The sequence below is a fragment of the Myotis myotis genome, unplaced genomic scaffold, assembly GCF_014108235.1.
Source record: "Myotis myotis isolate mMyoMyo1 unplaced genomic scaffold, mMyoMyo1.p scaffold_m19_p_8, whole genome shotgun sequence".
NCBI classification, from domain to species: Eukaryota; Metazoa; Chordata; class Mammalia; order Chiroptera; family Vespertilionidae; genus Myotis; species Myotis myotis.
This window is the reverse complement of record NW_023416390.1, coordinates 62,242,006-62,257,692: the sequence shown is the minus strand read 5'-3', so window position 1 is coordinate 62,257,692 and position 15,687 is coordinate 62,242,006. Positions and strand designations below refer to the sequence as shown.

General features: G+C 37.4%; 1 protein-coding gene across 27 annotated transcripts in view; it reads right to left on the bottom strand.

The window, feature by feature from the left end:
- The window catches only part of NEB (nebulin), a 194,171-nt gene that overhangs the window by 91,219 nt on the left and 87,265 nt on the right, over positions 1–15,687 (bottom strand). For 25 of the 27 annotated variants that reach the window (XM_036319262.1, XM_036319266.1, XM_036319277.1 and 22 more), the window contains exons 66-77: positions 13,812–14,015; positions 13,393–13,497; positions 11,404–11,511; positions 9,648–9,959; positions 8,619–8,822; positions 7,786–7,890; positions 6,612–6,719; positions 5,216–5,527; positions 3,828–4,031; positions 3,283–3,387; positions 2,275–2,382; positions 637–948 (exon numbers count right to left, since the gene is read on the bottom strand). In XM_036319262.1, coding sequence (XP_036175155.1) covers positions 637–948; positions 2,275–2,382; positions 3,283–3,387; positions 3,828–4,031; positions 5,216–5,527; positions 6,612–6,719; positions 7,786–7,890; positions 8,619–8,822; positions 9,648–9,959; positions 11,404–11,511; positions 13,393–13,497; positions 13,812–14,015 — 2,187 coding nt within the window. The remainder of the gene's footprint in view (positions 1–636; positions 949–2,274; positions 2,383–3,282; positions 3,388–3,827; positions 4,032–5,215; positions 5,528–6,611; positions 6,720–7,785; positions 7,891–8,618; positions 8,823–9,647; positions 9,960–11,403; positions 11,512–13,392; positions 13,498–13,811; positions 14,016–15,687) is intronic. The other 2 variants (XM_036319284.1, XM_036319285.1) reach the window with 2 other exon arrangements.

Below are 15,687 nucleotides of genomic sequence, written 5' to 3'. Positions count from 1 at the left end.
CCTAGGATATTGGTTGGCACTCAAAGGGTTAAACTAGAACATCAATGAACTTAGATAGAAAAAAATAAATATTTATTTTCATTAACCTCTAATGGAAATATAGCATTTCTTTCAATTATGAGTTTAGTCAAGAGATCATAGTAGTATTGACACTGCATGGGATTTGGTTGGCAATAGAAATCGCAAATATTTTCATATCCAATTACAGTTTTGCAGACATCTTGAAATATGCTCATCACTGCTTTGAAATTAAGCTAGTTACTACACTCACTGCCAGATATTTTCATTTAATGTGTTAATAAAAATCCATATATATATTCATACATATATATAAACACATATATGTATATGTATCTATATTATAAAAGGCCTGTGGCTCTAACGCCGTAATGACCAAAGACCAGCGTGGGTGGGCAGGGCTGCAAGCGTGGCAGGGGGTGGGTGGGTGGGCAGGGCCACGTGATTTCGTGCGCTGGCCTTCTAGCGTATATATATATTAGATTTATATTTTTTATGACATTATCCTGAGTTGTCCATAGGTCTCAACAGATTGCCAAAAAATTCCATGGCACACAAGAAGTTAGACCTCATTTTTAAGCTTTAAAACACATTTTGAATAATAGTAGACCTACTCACATCACTCTGAAGGTCATAGGCCTTCCGAGCCTGAATGACATCATTCTGGTCGGGCAGACAGGTCCACTCATGCAGGGGATGCTTGTAGTCTATGTCGCTTACAAGGATCTGGCACTTCTTGGCCAGCACCACGCCCAGCATGTCCACGGGGCTGCTGTACTTGGTCTTTGACTTCTCAAAGTCCTTCTTGTACTCCCTGTCACTCTGGATCTTGGCCACGTGCATGGACCACATCATCTTGGGGTCGTCTTTGATGTTCCGGGCTCCAATGTGGTGGCCGAGCTGTTTACGATAGCCTTCCTTGTACTTGTACTGAAAAAAAGAAAAGGTATATGAGTCTAATGATAAGAACATCTCATATCACATTTCATAATTTCATATACAAGTTTCTGTATTTATTTTGATCTTTGCTACCATTAGTGTGAGAAAGGTAAATATGGTCAAGCCCGTTTTATAAAATAGAAACCTAAAACTTAAAGGGATTAATTTATTCAAGGTCACATCATAAGTGGGAGGCAGAGTTCAGACTAGAATGAAGTAGCTTCTGGTTCCGAATATTTTTCTCTTTCTCTTAAACAATACTACCTAGTTTACATTGGATTGCTTAACAAGTAAAGGTAAATCATCTTGTATAATCTAAAAAGCATCTACTTAATTTAAAGATGTGGCTATTTTTTTCTTAAAAAAATGCGTTGATGCTTAGAATATCTTCCTTGTAATTAGAATTTATGGTGAATTGCTTGGTTGAGTATATGGGCCACATTTAGATAGTTTCACCAGAAAATGCCTCCCTTATTAGCCTGTTAATGTCACTGAACTTTCACTGTGAGAAAGTCATGCCTTGGGTCAACAGTCTCCTTACTTTTAAAATTCAAGAATAACATCGTATGGTCCATTTTGCCATGAGATGATCATAGTATGGGCTTCTTCATTTTAATAGCCAGAAAAAGTTTAAATAATTGAAGGAATGAAGTATAAATCTAAAGCATGGGATCCTTCTAGAAGAAGAAAAATCTGGATTTGGGTTCTAAGCAGCCCTGGAACATAATGAGGGCACGGACACCCCCCGGAGATGTTTCTCATGAGAAAGGAAGGAACAGAGAGAAGAGATAAGTGGGTACTGAGAAAAAGCTTTGCTTACTTCTCAATTTGTTCTTGTAACCAGTTAGGGGCCTCTGGGTAGGAAAACTTCACTGAAAGTTAAAAAGTATGAACTAAAACTCTAAACGCGTCCATCATCAAGTCTTCTTTTAATGCCAAAATAAATGGATAGAAGTAGTAGAAAAGTGTTCACATTTATATTGGTTGATTTGCATGTGCTATCAATGTATTTTTTTAAACAAATATTTGGATCAACTGCTGCTCAATTTCTGACACTCAAAAATATGAACTCATTTTTAGTGTGCATAAAATATTTACTTTTTAAGAAAATTTCTTTCTTTAATTGATTAATAAGTATAATGGGCATAGTATCTTTTACTTTTCTTCATTTTTCTCTGCAACTTTGTACATTGGGAAATTGCTAAATGAAATTGAGACGTGTAGGGACAACAACAATTCTGTCAAGAAAAACTACAAAAGCTTCCATTTGTGAACATCTTTGAATAAAAAGTGCCTCTTCTAAAAACATCAACTTACCTCACTGGCAATATCTCTTGAAGCCTTGGCTGCTTGGATTGGAATGGCATCCACACGCAAGTCATAGCCTTCCTTCCTGGACTCTTCCAAAGCAAGTTTATAGAGTTTCTGCAGAAAAGAGAGTCATTAAATCACTCCTCCTTTCATAAAAAATAAAACTGCTAATTATTAAACGTTTTCCATCCTCATTTAAACTACAGAAACAAATCCACAAAGTGAAGTATTAAGGTGGGTTTGTAAAAAAGTGCTGGTTTCATAAGCACTTAAAGATTTTAAGGGACATGTTCTAAACTTTGGAATTTTATTGATTGGCAAATTTCAAAAATTTGGGGTTGCCAAAATTTTGTCTTGCCAAACAAACACATGCTAAAAAACCTATTTACTATCACTATCATAAAATAAAAGGCCATTTTAGTATTAAAAAAGGAGAAAGAATAAGGAAAGTATTTTAAAACGAAATATATTTGGACTCATAAAAAACTCAATGCCTTGTCCTTTTTCTTCCTCATTTTGTTGTGGATTATCCTTACAGACTGTGATTTACTTGTAGAGTAGAGTTTCAGAATCACTGGCCTGATGAAAATGTTGTTCCTCAATGAAACACCTAGAAAAATGCTTGCAAACAACATGAAATAGTAACCAGAACATTAATAAAGCAGCAAAACAATCATTAGTGAGTTCCAAGCCAGTGCCTGCCTGATAAATAGTTGTTGAACCAAATAATGACTTGATACCCACATTGTCATATAGAGGAAGGCTTGAGGAGTATAATTCCTATTGGAATATTCCTCCATAAGCATTCCATTCCCTGATATTCTGTTACTAAAGGGCTGGCCTACTTTGTAGATCTAACATATAGTCCAAAATTGAATCAAGGGAGAACTATCTCTTACTGGCAATGTTAGTTTGGAGTATGTATAATAAATTAGTCAAAACAGTTCATTAAGAAGACAGTTACAACAGTTCATTTTTGTCTTCTGTTCCTTATAAAAGCAATAGTTTACTCACATCACTATAGTTTATTCTGTTAAGCTTGGCTAGCATGATTTCTGGAGTGTCAGGCATGACATGGATTGTTTTCTTATCATTGTCCCAGGCTTCAGTATATAAGCGCTATGGAAAAAAACGATGAGAAAAATTATTTTGGAGTTCGCAGATACTTCTTTGATTATGTGCCAGTCATCCCTCCTCTAAACAAAGTAGAAATAAAATTATTAAAGTTGCATATAGTCCTATCTTTTATGTAGATAAATTAGTATTTCCAAGAGTATTTATCTCACTATTTTGTTCACTCAGAGTTTTGCTTATTAAAAAAAACAGTTCTGAAAGTATAATTGGATTGAAGCATTTATAATCTGTAGTTATAAAATAATTATAGCACATTGCATTTTTAACATAATTTTAATATAAGTACCTATGATATTATAATGGAAAAGTAATTTTTAAAGGTATCATAAACCCTATGGGAATTTTTAAAATGTAGTAATATGTCAGCATTTTTAACTTGCTCTAATGTGAATTTTGGTATCTAATAGGGAGGAGTGAAGACTCACCTTATTCATGTTGATAGCATTGCTCTTTGCCAGCACCTGCTCCGGGGTGTCAGTTATGCTGGTAAATTTCAGTGCATCTGGACGCTGACGGTAGATATTATCACTCAGTATCTCTGTGGCCCTCTTGGCTTTAACAACTTCCAAGGAGCCAATTGGAACCCAGCCAATGCCTTTCATCCATTCAAGGTCTGACTTATACAAATTCTGCAAATCAACAGATAAAAAACCCACATTCATTAATTAGTGTTTCAGATTCATAGTCACAAAATGGCTCATACTAGAGAAAATAAAAAGTATTGATGAACAGATAAGGCTCCCAGCACAGTTGATCACTCATTTGTAAACATCATTGAATCCAGAGTATATTTTTTTCCTAAGCATCTTTTTTCCTAAGCATATTTTTTTTTGTACAGAGGATTATACCAAGAACTAGGGAAGATTTTTTTATATAGTAAATGACACAGTCATGTCCTTGAGTGTATTACAAAATTTTTACACAAGATAGTATATTAGATATTTCCCAAATTATTCCTTTTATTTTACTCTCAATAGGACATGCTAATTGTTAATAAAATTAGATTATTGTTTTTTAAAGAACCAACTTTATTTTATTTTTTATTGAATTTATTGGAGTGGCATTGGTTCACAAAACCATACAGGTTTCAAGTGTAAACTCAACATCATGAAAAAGATAAGAATGCCTTAGGATTTTCCTGTCAGTAGGTATAAAATATGAATGTTTGTTAAAATAATTTAGTGTAATATACTTTTGTTTCCTAACTCTCCGCATACTACCCTCCATTGACATATACATACATTTCTACCACTTCTGAAAAAAAAAGTGTAGCTACATATTTTTTGAGGATTGAATTTCATCTAACTCAGACAAAGGAAGCCCAAATTACCAGGAAGAAATATACCTGTATAAAATTGATAATATATACTTTTTTTCCTCTTTTATATATAACTTTTGGGGAAGAAAGATTGTGAAATAATTTGTAGTGCTACCAATGGGAAACTGTTTTGGAACATTCAATTGTATACTATTCAGAAATATGCAAACAAATTCTACCAGTGATGGCGAACCTATGGCACGCGTGTCAGAGGTGACACACGAACTCATTTTTTTGGTTGATTTTTCTTTGTTAAGTGGCATTTAAATATATAAAATAAATATCAAAAATATAAGTCTTTGTTTTATTATGGTTGCAAATATCAAAAAATTTCTATATATGACACGGCACCAGAGTTAAGTTAGGGTTTTTCAAAATGCTGACATGCCGAGCTCAAAAGGTTCGCCATCACTGTGTCCATTGGCACTAGTCAGAACCCACGGGCATGCTGCAGATCTGCTTTTAACATGCAGAACCAGCATCAGGAACACTCACGTCGCTCTGGAGGTCATAAGCTTTCCGAGCGTGGATGACGTCATTCTGGTCGGGCAGGCATGTCCACTCATGAAGGAGATGTTTATAGTCCACATCACTGACCAAGGTCTGACATTTCTTGGCCAAAACGATGCCAAGCATGTCCACCGGGCTGCTGTACCTGGTCTTGTATTTCTCAAATTCTTTCTTGTACTCGAGGTTACTCAGCACTTTGGCGATGTGAAGGGACCACATCATCTTGGGGTCATCATGGATGGCTCGGGCACCAATGTGGTGACCCAGTTGCTTACGATAAGCTTCTTTGTATTTGTACTGAAAGAGAGAACCAGTAAAAGAGGAGGGAGCTTGACGAGCTCTTCCCTGTTGTTCTTGCTGCGGTGCTGCTTTCCTGTGAAACCCTTAAGACACTCGGGGCGTTTCATCACGGGCTGCTGTGATGCGACACATTGGGGTGTGCTGACTCCCAAAGAAGAGGATGGTGTGCTCACTCTCATGCTCCCACAGTATAACTCCCCAGTGAGTCCTTTATATTGTGATAAAAATTATTTGTTGGCAAAAAGTGATGAAAAGTGAACATTGAAAGGCTGAGCTCAATTAGAGTGACAGTGTCTCAGAAGTCGGTCATGTGGGTGGGTGGAGATGTGTTTAATGGTTTGTTAATTTTATTTTCCTAAGGCATTCTGAGAAATTTCCTCTGCACAAACAATCTGGGGGGGCGGGTATTTTAAAACCAGGCAATTTTTGTTGTTTGATAGGTATAGAGTTCCAGTTTTGCGAGATGAAGAAGTGAGAACATATGTAACACTACTGAACCCTACACTTGATAATGGTGTTATGAGTTGTTTTATCATGCTAAAAAAAGAAAAACCTACAAAACGGACAATATTGTTACTCTTGGATTAAAGTCTAGGTTGTCAAGGAATCTGATGCTTTTATTTTTAGGATAAAGGAATATTGATTTTGTGGACCCCTCAGCAGGAAAATTTATAGCTTTCTTGCTATTCTATGTCCTTCTTCAAGTCCTGGGGAGAACTCAGTTAAACTTACTTCTTTCCAGGAGTTTTTGCCTTGGGTGTATCCGGAGGAGAGCTCTCGGGGCTTTAGCAGTAGCCCAATACATGTCCATCTAACTAATCAAGGCACTCAGTTTTATTAAGCAAAAACCCAAGTGACAAGAATCAAAGAAACCACATTCCAAACCAGGCTTTGTCCTGTGATGCTTGTGACTTTGGGCAGGTTACCTACTGTCTCAAAGCCCCCATGTATTTGCCTGCACAACAAAGGTGGCTAAGATGGATGATGACGGAAGAGACTTCCAGCTGTGTTCCTATACTGTGGTGCCCCATGCAGGGACTGGCCTGTTGGTAACAAAGGTAGGGACTTCATCAGCGCTTACATCACTGGCGATGTCCCTGGAGGCCTTGGCAGCCACAATAGAAATGGCATCACTTCTCAAGTCATAGCCTTCTTTCTTGGCTTCTTCCATGGCCTGGCGATAGAGGCTCTGAGAACAGAAGTAATACCTTTTAGTTAAGGTACTTGCTTTCACTCTAAAAATGCATTTTTGCCAAAGGAAGACTACCTTTGGATGCAGAACTGCACTAGTATATTCTGCTTTAAATATATTTTTAAAAGATATAAGCATACCTCTTCTTTATGGATACATTGTATTAGGCAAAAAGGATTCAATATGGGTAATCAAAACAATGAATATGGCCAAGTCTTGAAAATGAGTACTTAAATTTTCCAATGCTCTCAAACTGAAGAAAAGTCTGCCTTCCCCCCCTCTTGTTAAAAACACATGCGCGTACACACACACACACACACACACACACGAAATCAAGATTTTTCCTGAATAAGCCAGGTAATTGTTCTTTGTCAAGAATAATTGGGCAAGAAGCTGTTTCTTCAACAGTATTTCTGGACTGCAAAAATATATGATGACAAATTTAGCTGGAGATAATGCATAAAAGAATGTATTTTATTGTCTTCAGACAATTCCAAAATGGATAAATCTAAGAATTCTCTTTCAGTTCTTATAAATAAACAAATAAACCTCAAGTTATTTTGAGCATGTTAAAAATTTAATTTTCATGGTGACTTGAGTGTGAAGGGAAAAAATCAAAGTTACTAAGCAACTATTTGGTACCAGGCTCCACACTAGGCATATTGTATATATGATCTTACTTAGTCATCACAGAAATTCCATGATGGGCATTTTATCTTGTTTTACAGATGAATAACTGAGGAAAAATTCACAGAACAAATCTGTAGCAAGTACTAATCTGATAAGAGTAATAATTATTTTTAATTAAAGTTACAATTTGTTTCAATCATTAATAGGTGACTGAAAGCTTTTCCCCCTTCTGGAGAAATTTTTATATTTATCAATTTCTCTATCTATCTATCTACTTTTTGAGTTCAGTAATACATATATTCAGGGTAGAGTAATGGGCATAAATATAAAAATATTTGGTCCTCATGAGAATTAAATCCATAATTCTGACCTTCTTACTACACCAGCAAAGATCAATGTGGTCAGATCAAGGAAATAAAGTAAATAGTCTTACCTCACTATAATTTATTTTATTTTGTCTTGCCAACATAATTTCAGGTGTATCAGGCATGATATGGATTTGGGTCTTGTCTTTGTCCCAGGCTTCTGTGTATAAGCGCTATGAAAGATAAAAAGGTTAATGAATTAGAAACACAGTGCTTGCTGTAAACAGGAGTTTGCAATTTAGAGATCATGACAAAGTTGAAAGCCAGCATCCTCATTATCTGTGCTGTGTGCTTTATACCATACTCTTCAGTTGCCTTAATATTACAAGATATTTATTATCACTAACTATAAATGTAGACTAAAATATGACCAGTAAACATGTGTTTCATTTCAAGATCACCTCCATTCCAATTAAATGAAAAGCAAATATTTCCAAGCATATATGCACATCCATATGCACTGTGGCTATATAAACAAATCCTCCCCATAGTTTTGTTGTTTGTTTGTTTATTAACTGCAAATGTACCTGGATTAGCCATCTCCAGATTTCTTATTTTATAAATGTTATGGAGATGTGAATTTGACTTGTTTGTCCCATATTTACCTAGATGAATACCCAACAAGAAAGAAACCTTGATACCAAACCATGTGTAACTCTCATAGACTTCAAACAATTTGCACACTAAACAGCTGTCCTATTCTTAATTCTGGCTATTTCCCCAGAGGCCTCCAAGCAGAATTTCCCACATATATTTTTGAAATCCTAATGTAATTGAATAGAGAACTCAACCAAATCACTATACATAGATGGCAATGGAATAAAACAAAAAGATGAATTAATTATCAATATCCTCAAGAGCATATAGCCCTGTTTTACTTTCCCCCAAATTGGGGGCTCACCTTGTTCATGGTGATGGCGTTGTTCTTTGCCAGCACCTGCTCCAGGGAGTCAGTCACGCTGGTGAATTTCAGCTTGTCTGGAGGCTGGCGGTAGATGTTGTCACTCAGTATCTCTGCAGCTCTCTTGCACTTGACCACATCCAGAGACCCGATGGGGACCCAGCCAATGCCTCTCATCCACTGGAGATCTGATTTATACATGTTCTGGTGAGATAAAAACAAACGCAAGTATTACTCAAGCTGTTATGACACTTGATTTCAAAAATAAAAGAAAAAGACTGGAAACTTTGGATAGCTAAACTCCATGTCTATTAAAATATAAAGGCCAATTGGATAAAGATTCATGTATTATGTTCTCTTTAAAGGAAAAGGCACAATGAATGAGGGGTGAAGAAGAAAAGCATTATTCTTTCTGAGAGCTTTATCTAATCCTAGATCATTATCTATGTATTACTACAGTTATTTTCAACATTTTTAATCTCATGGCACACATAAACTAATTATTAAAATTCTATGGCACATCAAAAAATATATTTCTTGCCCTAACCGGTTTGGCTCAGTGGATAGAGCGTCGGCCTGCGGTCTGAAAGGTCCCAGGTTCGATTCCGGCCAAGGGCATGCACCTTGGTTGCGGGCACATCCCCAGTAGGAGGTGTGCAGGAGGCAGCTGATCAATGTTTCTCACTCATCAATGTTTCTAACTCTCTATCCCGCTCCCTTCCTCTCTGTAAAAAATCAATAAAATATATATATATATATATATATATATATATATATATATATATATATATATTTCTTGCTGATCTGAAAAAGAGGTATAATTTTGACTCATTCACATCAGACGGCTATCATTGTGTTGGCTGTTGTCATATTTTAGTTTGACAATCTAAGGGAAAAACGGTCAGTGCCCCTGACTAAATAGTTAGATATTGCATGTTTTAAAAATTCTTACAGCACGATGGTTGGATATCACTGTATTACTATCTTGAGGTTGGTGACCATTGGTATGTAATGGGTCTCAGTACTCACGTCGCTCTGGATTTCATAGGCCTGCCGAGCGTGGATGACATCATTCTGGTCGGGCAGGCACGTCCACTGGTGCAGGTAGTTCTTGTAGTCCACGTCACTGACCAAGGTCTGGCACTTCTTGGCCAGCACCACCCCCAGCATGTCCACGGGGCTGCTGTACCTGGTCTTTGACTTCTCAAAGTCCTTCTTGTACTCCCTGTCACTCTGGATCTTGGCCACATGCATGGACCACATCATCTTGGGGTCATCCTTAATGTTCCGGGCTCCAATGTGGTGGCCTAGCTGCTTGCGGTAACCATCTTTGTATTTGTACTGAAATAAAAGCAGTGATTTTAAAAATAAAATAAATAGAAAGGTCTAAAAGTTTTATTAATTTAAAAGTTTATTATTTCAAAATTGGTAATTCTTTCAGAGAAATGGAATCATCTGAATATCAACTTATCTCCTCATCCTAAACTCTGATTAGACTTCACAATACTCTAATACAGCAGTTCTCAACCTGTGGGTCGCGACCCCTTTGGCGGTCGAAGGACCCTTTCTCAGGGGTCGCCTAAGACCATGCTGCATATCAGATATTTACATTACGATTCATAACAGTAGCAACATTACAGTTATGAAGTAGCAACGAAAATAATTTTATGGTTGGGTCACAACATGAAGAACTGTATTTAAAGGGCCAGAAGGTTGAGAACCACTGCTAATGGGAAGCTATGCCAAACTATGTAGTTTTACGGTTTGCAGACATAAAGTCCCTAAAACAAAAGCAGCAACACTTTTAAGAAAAATCAGTTGGAATTACATGCTGTCTTTTCTTCATCTTGGGCCAGTGAAACCAGAAATTTTACATATGATTTTGAGAATGCTACTCCTGAGTGCACAGATATGATTTCACCCTCCAAAGCACCTGTTGCCCCTCCCAAACACGGCTCTGCTGACTTTTATTTGACCCCCTGAAATGGACTGGCTCGGATTTTCCATCTAGTGTGTCCGGCTCTGTCAGACATCAAATTTGGCTGAGACTTGTTGGTTGGGATTCCTCAAGTAAGAAATCAGATTCTATAACTACAGGAAAGCTTATTGTTGGAGCTGGTGGGAAATGCTGACTCTGGATATTTTCTCTCCACTTCAGGTAACAACATGACACAAATCCTAATGTGTATTTATGGAAGTCTGAGTTCTCCACCAAAGGACCCGCTTCCTTCAGAGACAGCCAAAAGAGAAATCAGGCTCACCCCTTTGTTGGTTTTTGGTTGTTTGCCTTTGCTTTTCTGTTTTTGGTTAAAAGGAACTCAAAGGAGGCACTTAAGATAATTTTTCAGAGGAAGAGTTGACAAAAACACAGAGCAGGTTGGGGAAAGGTGTATTTCCCTAGACCTAGCTGTAACCAGGCCTTTTTCTGATGTTGAGCCAATACATGTAACCACGTTACTTTTTAAAACTTTTCTGGCATTTTCTTATTTCTCTGTGGGTTCTGTGCTCAAAATATGGAGATAAATGCCTCATAATTGTAGATACGAGCAATTGCATATTCAAATTTAATTTTATACTGAAGTTTAGGATACCTTTCTCTATGGGGCCTGAATATTAAAGTCTTTTGGAGTTAAAAATATAAAAGAGCTTTTTCTAACGAAAAACATTTCTTTCATTTAAATCACAATAAATGTACTTAATTGGCACCCAGATGCAGGTCCCTGTTGGAATGATGACCGGGATGACCCGTCCCGTCCAGCCATGTACACGGAGTGTTGTTACTCACATCGCTGACGATGTCTCTGGAGGCCTTGGCCGCCACAATTGGGATGGCATCGCTTCGCAAGTCGTAGCCTTTCTTCTTTGCTTCTTCATTGGCAAGTTTATACAGAGTCTACAGAAGGAAAGTCAAGGTTAAAGCAAGAGGCTTGAGAGCAACCATTTGGAGATTTTCAAGTGACATACCATTTCATTTTAAAAAGGATAGGTTTTGGAAACAATTTAAAATTCTAGTAATATTGAAAGTAAACAAATCATATCTTACCAAAAAAACTAAATAGCATTAGAAACAAATGAGATATATCAATGGGTAAAATCATAGACTGATATATTAATCTATTATTAATCTACTATGATACCTAATAGATTAATATATAATACGAGAGGCCCAGCACACGAAATTCATGCATGGGTAGGGTCCCTAGGCCTGGCCGGCAATCAGGGCCAATCTGTGGGGCAACCAGCAGGGTGATGGGGGGGGGCTGCTGGCACCTGCCTTGGCTGGCCTGGTGCCACCTGCTTGCCAGCCCCGCCCCCCGCTGCTGCCACAGGTTGCCTCCCTCTTCGTGGTGACCAGCGGGGCAATTGCGGGGGGGGGGGGGGGGACTCTGCTTGCACCCGCCTTGGCTGGCCTAGGGCCTGTGGGCTGAGGGCAGTTTCTGCATTGAGCGTCTTCCGCCTGGTGGTCCGGGCATGTCATAGCGACCAGTCATTCCACAGGTCATTCTGCCGTTCAGTTGACTTGCATATTATGCTTTTATTATATAGGATATAGATTTATATGATATGTTATGCATATCAACAGATTAATATAATCTAGAAATATAGATTGATGGATAAACATCAATCTGTACATATTTCAAAATGAAAAAGAAATTACAGAATATATTTAATTTTTTTATTTATTATACATACTTATATACTTTTACTCATTTCTTTATTATTTAAAATTTTTTGACAATCGTAATATTTCATCATTTTTAGAAAAAATGAGAAAAAAATTGAAATACAATTTAAAAAGTAGATAACTTGACCACCATCACAACTTTGATTCTAAATCTTAGCTGTATCATGTTAGTAGCACATGCATTTATGACATTGCATTTTACTTAAAAAAACACACACAGTAATCAGTGTTGTTAGTGGAGAACACTGCTTTTCATGCCTGAGGCTTTCTTTCTATAAAAGGAGCTCAATTATTTTATCTCTGGCCTTACTCCTTTTCCGGGTGCCTTTACTCTCTGCCCCTGGAGAGGTGTAGTGATTTACTGATTTATCTGACTAGGGCTGGGATAACTGGGTACGCCCAGCTCAGCCCTAAACTGTTCCTTCTAGGCACAAGCTCAGTGCCCTCCTCTGTGCCCCTGGGCTCTAAGTGGGACCACACCCTGAATGGGGTGGAGCTGATTGTCCTGCTACAGGGTGGCTTGCGCCTGAATGAGGAACCCAATTCCTTGGTTCAGTGAGCAGACTGCCTCTCCTACAAATGTGTTCTGGAGCCTAACTTTAGTAGTAACAAAGGTGAGATTTTAGTTTCATTTCTACTCTTTAGTTTTCCTTCTCAATTTTACTGAGGATCCAGGTGGGGAAGAGGTGCATATTAGCAGAGCCCCCATAACACATTGCCAAATTTAGCAAATAAAAAGATAGCATGACCAGTTGAACTTGAATTTCAGATAAGCAACAAATAATATTTTAGAATAAATATTGAGCCAGTGTTTTATCTGGCTATCCTACCTCTAGCAATGCCAAACATACTACTCAGTCCTACTAACTCACACTAGCAGTGGCCATACGCCGAAAAGGTAATGTGACTTCAGTTTGCCTGTGGAGTCCTATAGCAACCCAGATCTGAAAGGTCGGATGGGCTGAGTGTTCATATCACAGAGCCGCATGAACCATAATAGCTGAGCACTTCCCTAAAAGTAAGTGCAGAAAAACCAACGAGAGCAGCAGCAACAAAAGTAAGTGTAGCACCACAGAACTTTGCTCCTACCTCACTGTAGTTGAGTTGGTTCTGCTTTGCCAACATGATCTCCGGAGTGTCAGGCATGACATGAATTTGAGTCTTGTCTTTGTCCCAGGCCTCTGTATATAAACGCTATCAAAGAAGATATTGATGGAAAACCATTTGAAACAAGAATTACAAATTGTCAACTTACAACAGGATTATTACTGATCTAATTGAGGAAAATAAACTGGACTTGAATATAAGATATTCAATTGGAGGTTTGAGTCTTAATGCTGGTTATCAAGGTTTAAAATAGGAATAATAGAAATCATTTAGAGGCTTTTAAGTATGCCATTTAGGAGGTAAATGTGACCCCGCACTTTCATGGGTAATATGACTCCACTAGTCATTAAAGTATAATAACATCTTTTGCATCCTGAAGAAGCTTGGCAGCTGGGGCTCACCTTGTTCATGGTGATGGCGTTGTTCTTTGCCAGCACCTGTTCCAGGGAGTCAGTCACGCTGGTGAATTTCAGCTTGTCTGGAGGCTGGCGGTAGATGTTGTCACTCAGTATCTCTGTAGCTCTCTTGCACTTGAGCACATCTAGAGAACCGATGGGGACCCAGCCAATGCCTCTCATCCACTGGAGATCAGACTTGTATACATTCTGGGAAGAGGAAAAAAGGCAGAAATTCTTCACTAAGACCAAAGGAGTTATGGTAAAGATGCAAATGGATTTAGTAATAAAGTACCATTCTGGTTGTTACTGTTTTTCACAGAAAACAAGCTCACTGTATTAGGCAGACGAAAAGAGGAACTATGTTCAAAAATGACCCCCCCAAAATGTCTCCTATCCATAAGAAAAGTGGTCAACTATTTCAGGTTTTTAGGAGAGAAGTGATCCAAAATAATAACTTCTGTAAGTCAATTCCATGAATGCTATTGTAATGTCTATGTGCACAGGAAAAGAATGCCAACCAGAATAAATAAATATTAATCCTTGTCAAATCAAATAGTCTGCACCTACTAAAAGCCATATTTGAAGAATATTGATGACTTGTTGAAATGTCAGTAATACAATATTAAGTGAAATAATTATGTAAATATATTGTCTGGATAAATTCAAAAGCAGGAGTGGGCTTTTTCAATGGTTGGATTATGCTGGATTATTATTGCCTTCTGTGTATTTTTTCTTATATTTCAAAATATCTGTAATGCTCTTGTAAAAAAAGAGAGAGAAGTTAAAATATAATAATAATTTAGAATCCCTGAAGCAGAAGTTGGACAGTTGTCACACTATCCAAGACTCAGGGCAATAAGGGGCAATTTCATTGGTCCAGGGCCCAGTCTATTCCCTACCAAGTTCTCAGGAAGGGAAGCATTAATTTCTTTTCAGAATCATCTTTTAATATTTTTATTTCTCTCTTTACTTTAAATCATTTTTCCCTGCTAAAGATTTTTGTAAAGAGAAACGGACTCATAGATACGGAGAATAGACTAGTGGTTGCCACAGAGGAGGGAAGGTTGGGGACTGTGTGAAGAAGGTGAAGAGATTGAGAAGTACAGATTGGTAGCTACAAAATAGTCACAGGGATGTAAACTACAACATAGGGAATATATGCAATAATATTATAATAACTATGTACGGTGCCAGGTGGGTACTGGAAATATCGGGGAAAGATTATAAAGTATATGATTGCTTAACCACTAGGTTGTACATCAGAAAGCAATACAAAATAATATTAATGTAAACTGTAATTGAAAAAAATATTTATTTAAAAAATTGTGTGTACCCATTACATATTCATAACTATATCACAACGAAAGGATTGGACCTTTGCCCAACTCATTAGAAAGATTTTACCTGTAACAACAATAAAGTAGAAAAATAGACTGATCCTTTGCAGTCTAGACAAGAAGCCTTTTGTAATTGCCCTGTGCTAACTAGTTATTGTCCCCTAAATAACAACAGGAGGAATGAAAACAATAATATTTATACCTCTGGAGGGCCTTTTAATGTTCAAATGCTTTCACATTATTAAGACTGTGTCACAGTGTGAGGGAGGCAATCTTGAAAAGGAAAAGGGGCTCAACAAATGGAAGAATGCAAGCTGTCTGTCACTGCTGTCACTCCATGGAGAGCATGAGCCATTTTAACTGCCTTTCATGTGCAGGAAAAACCTTTCTTTTTGGAAAGAATTTCAAAACACAAGGTTCTATATGTCGGAAACTACACAACAGATGTGAGAGTTTTCACAGGTAGACTATACCATTTCTAGGAACAGCCCATTAATGTATAATTATTATTAACTTGTTTTATTCTACGAAGTCCTCTAATG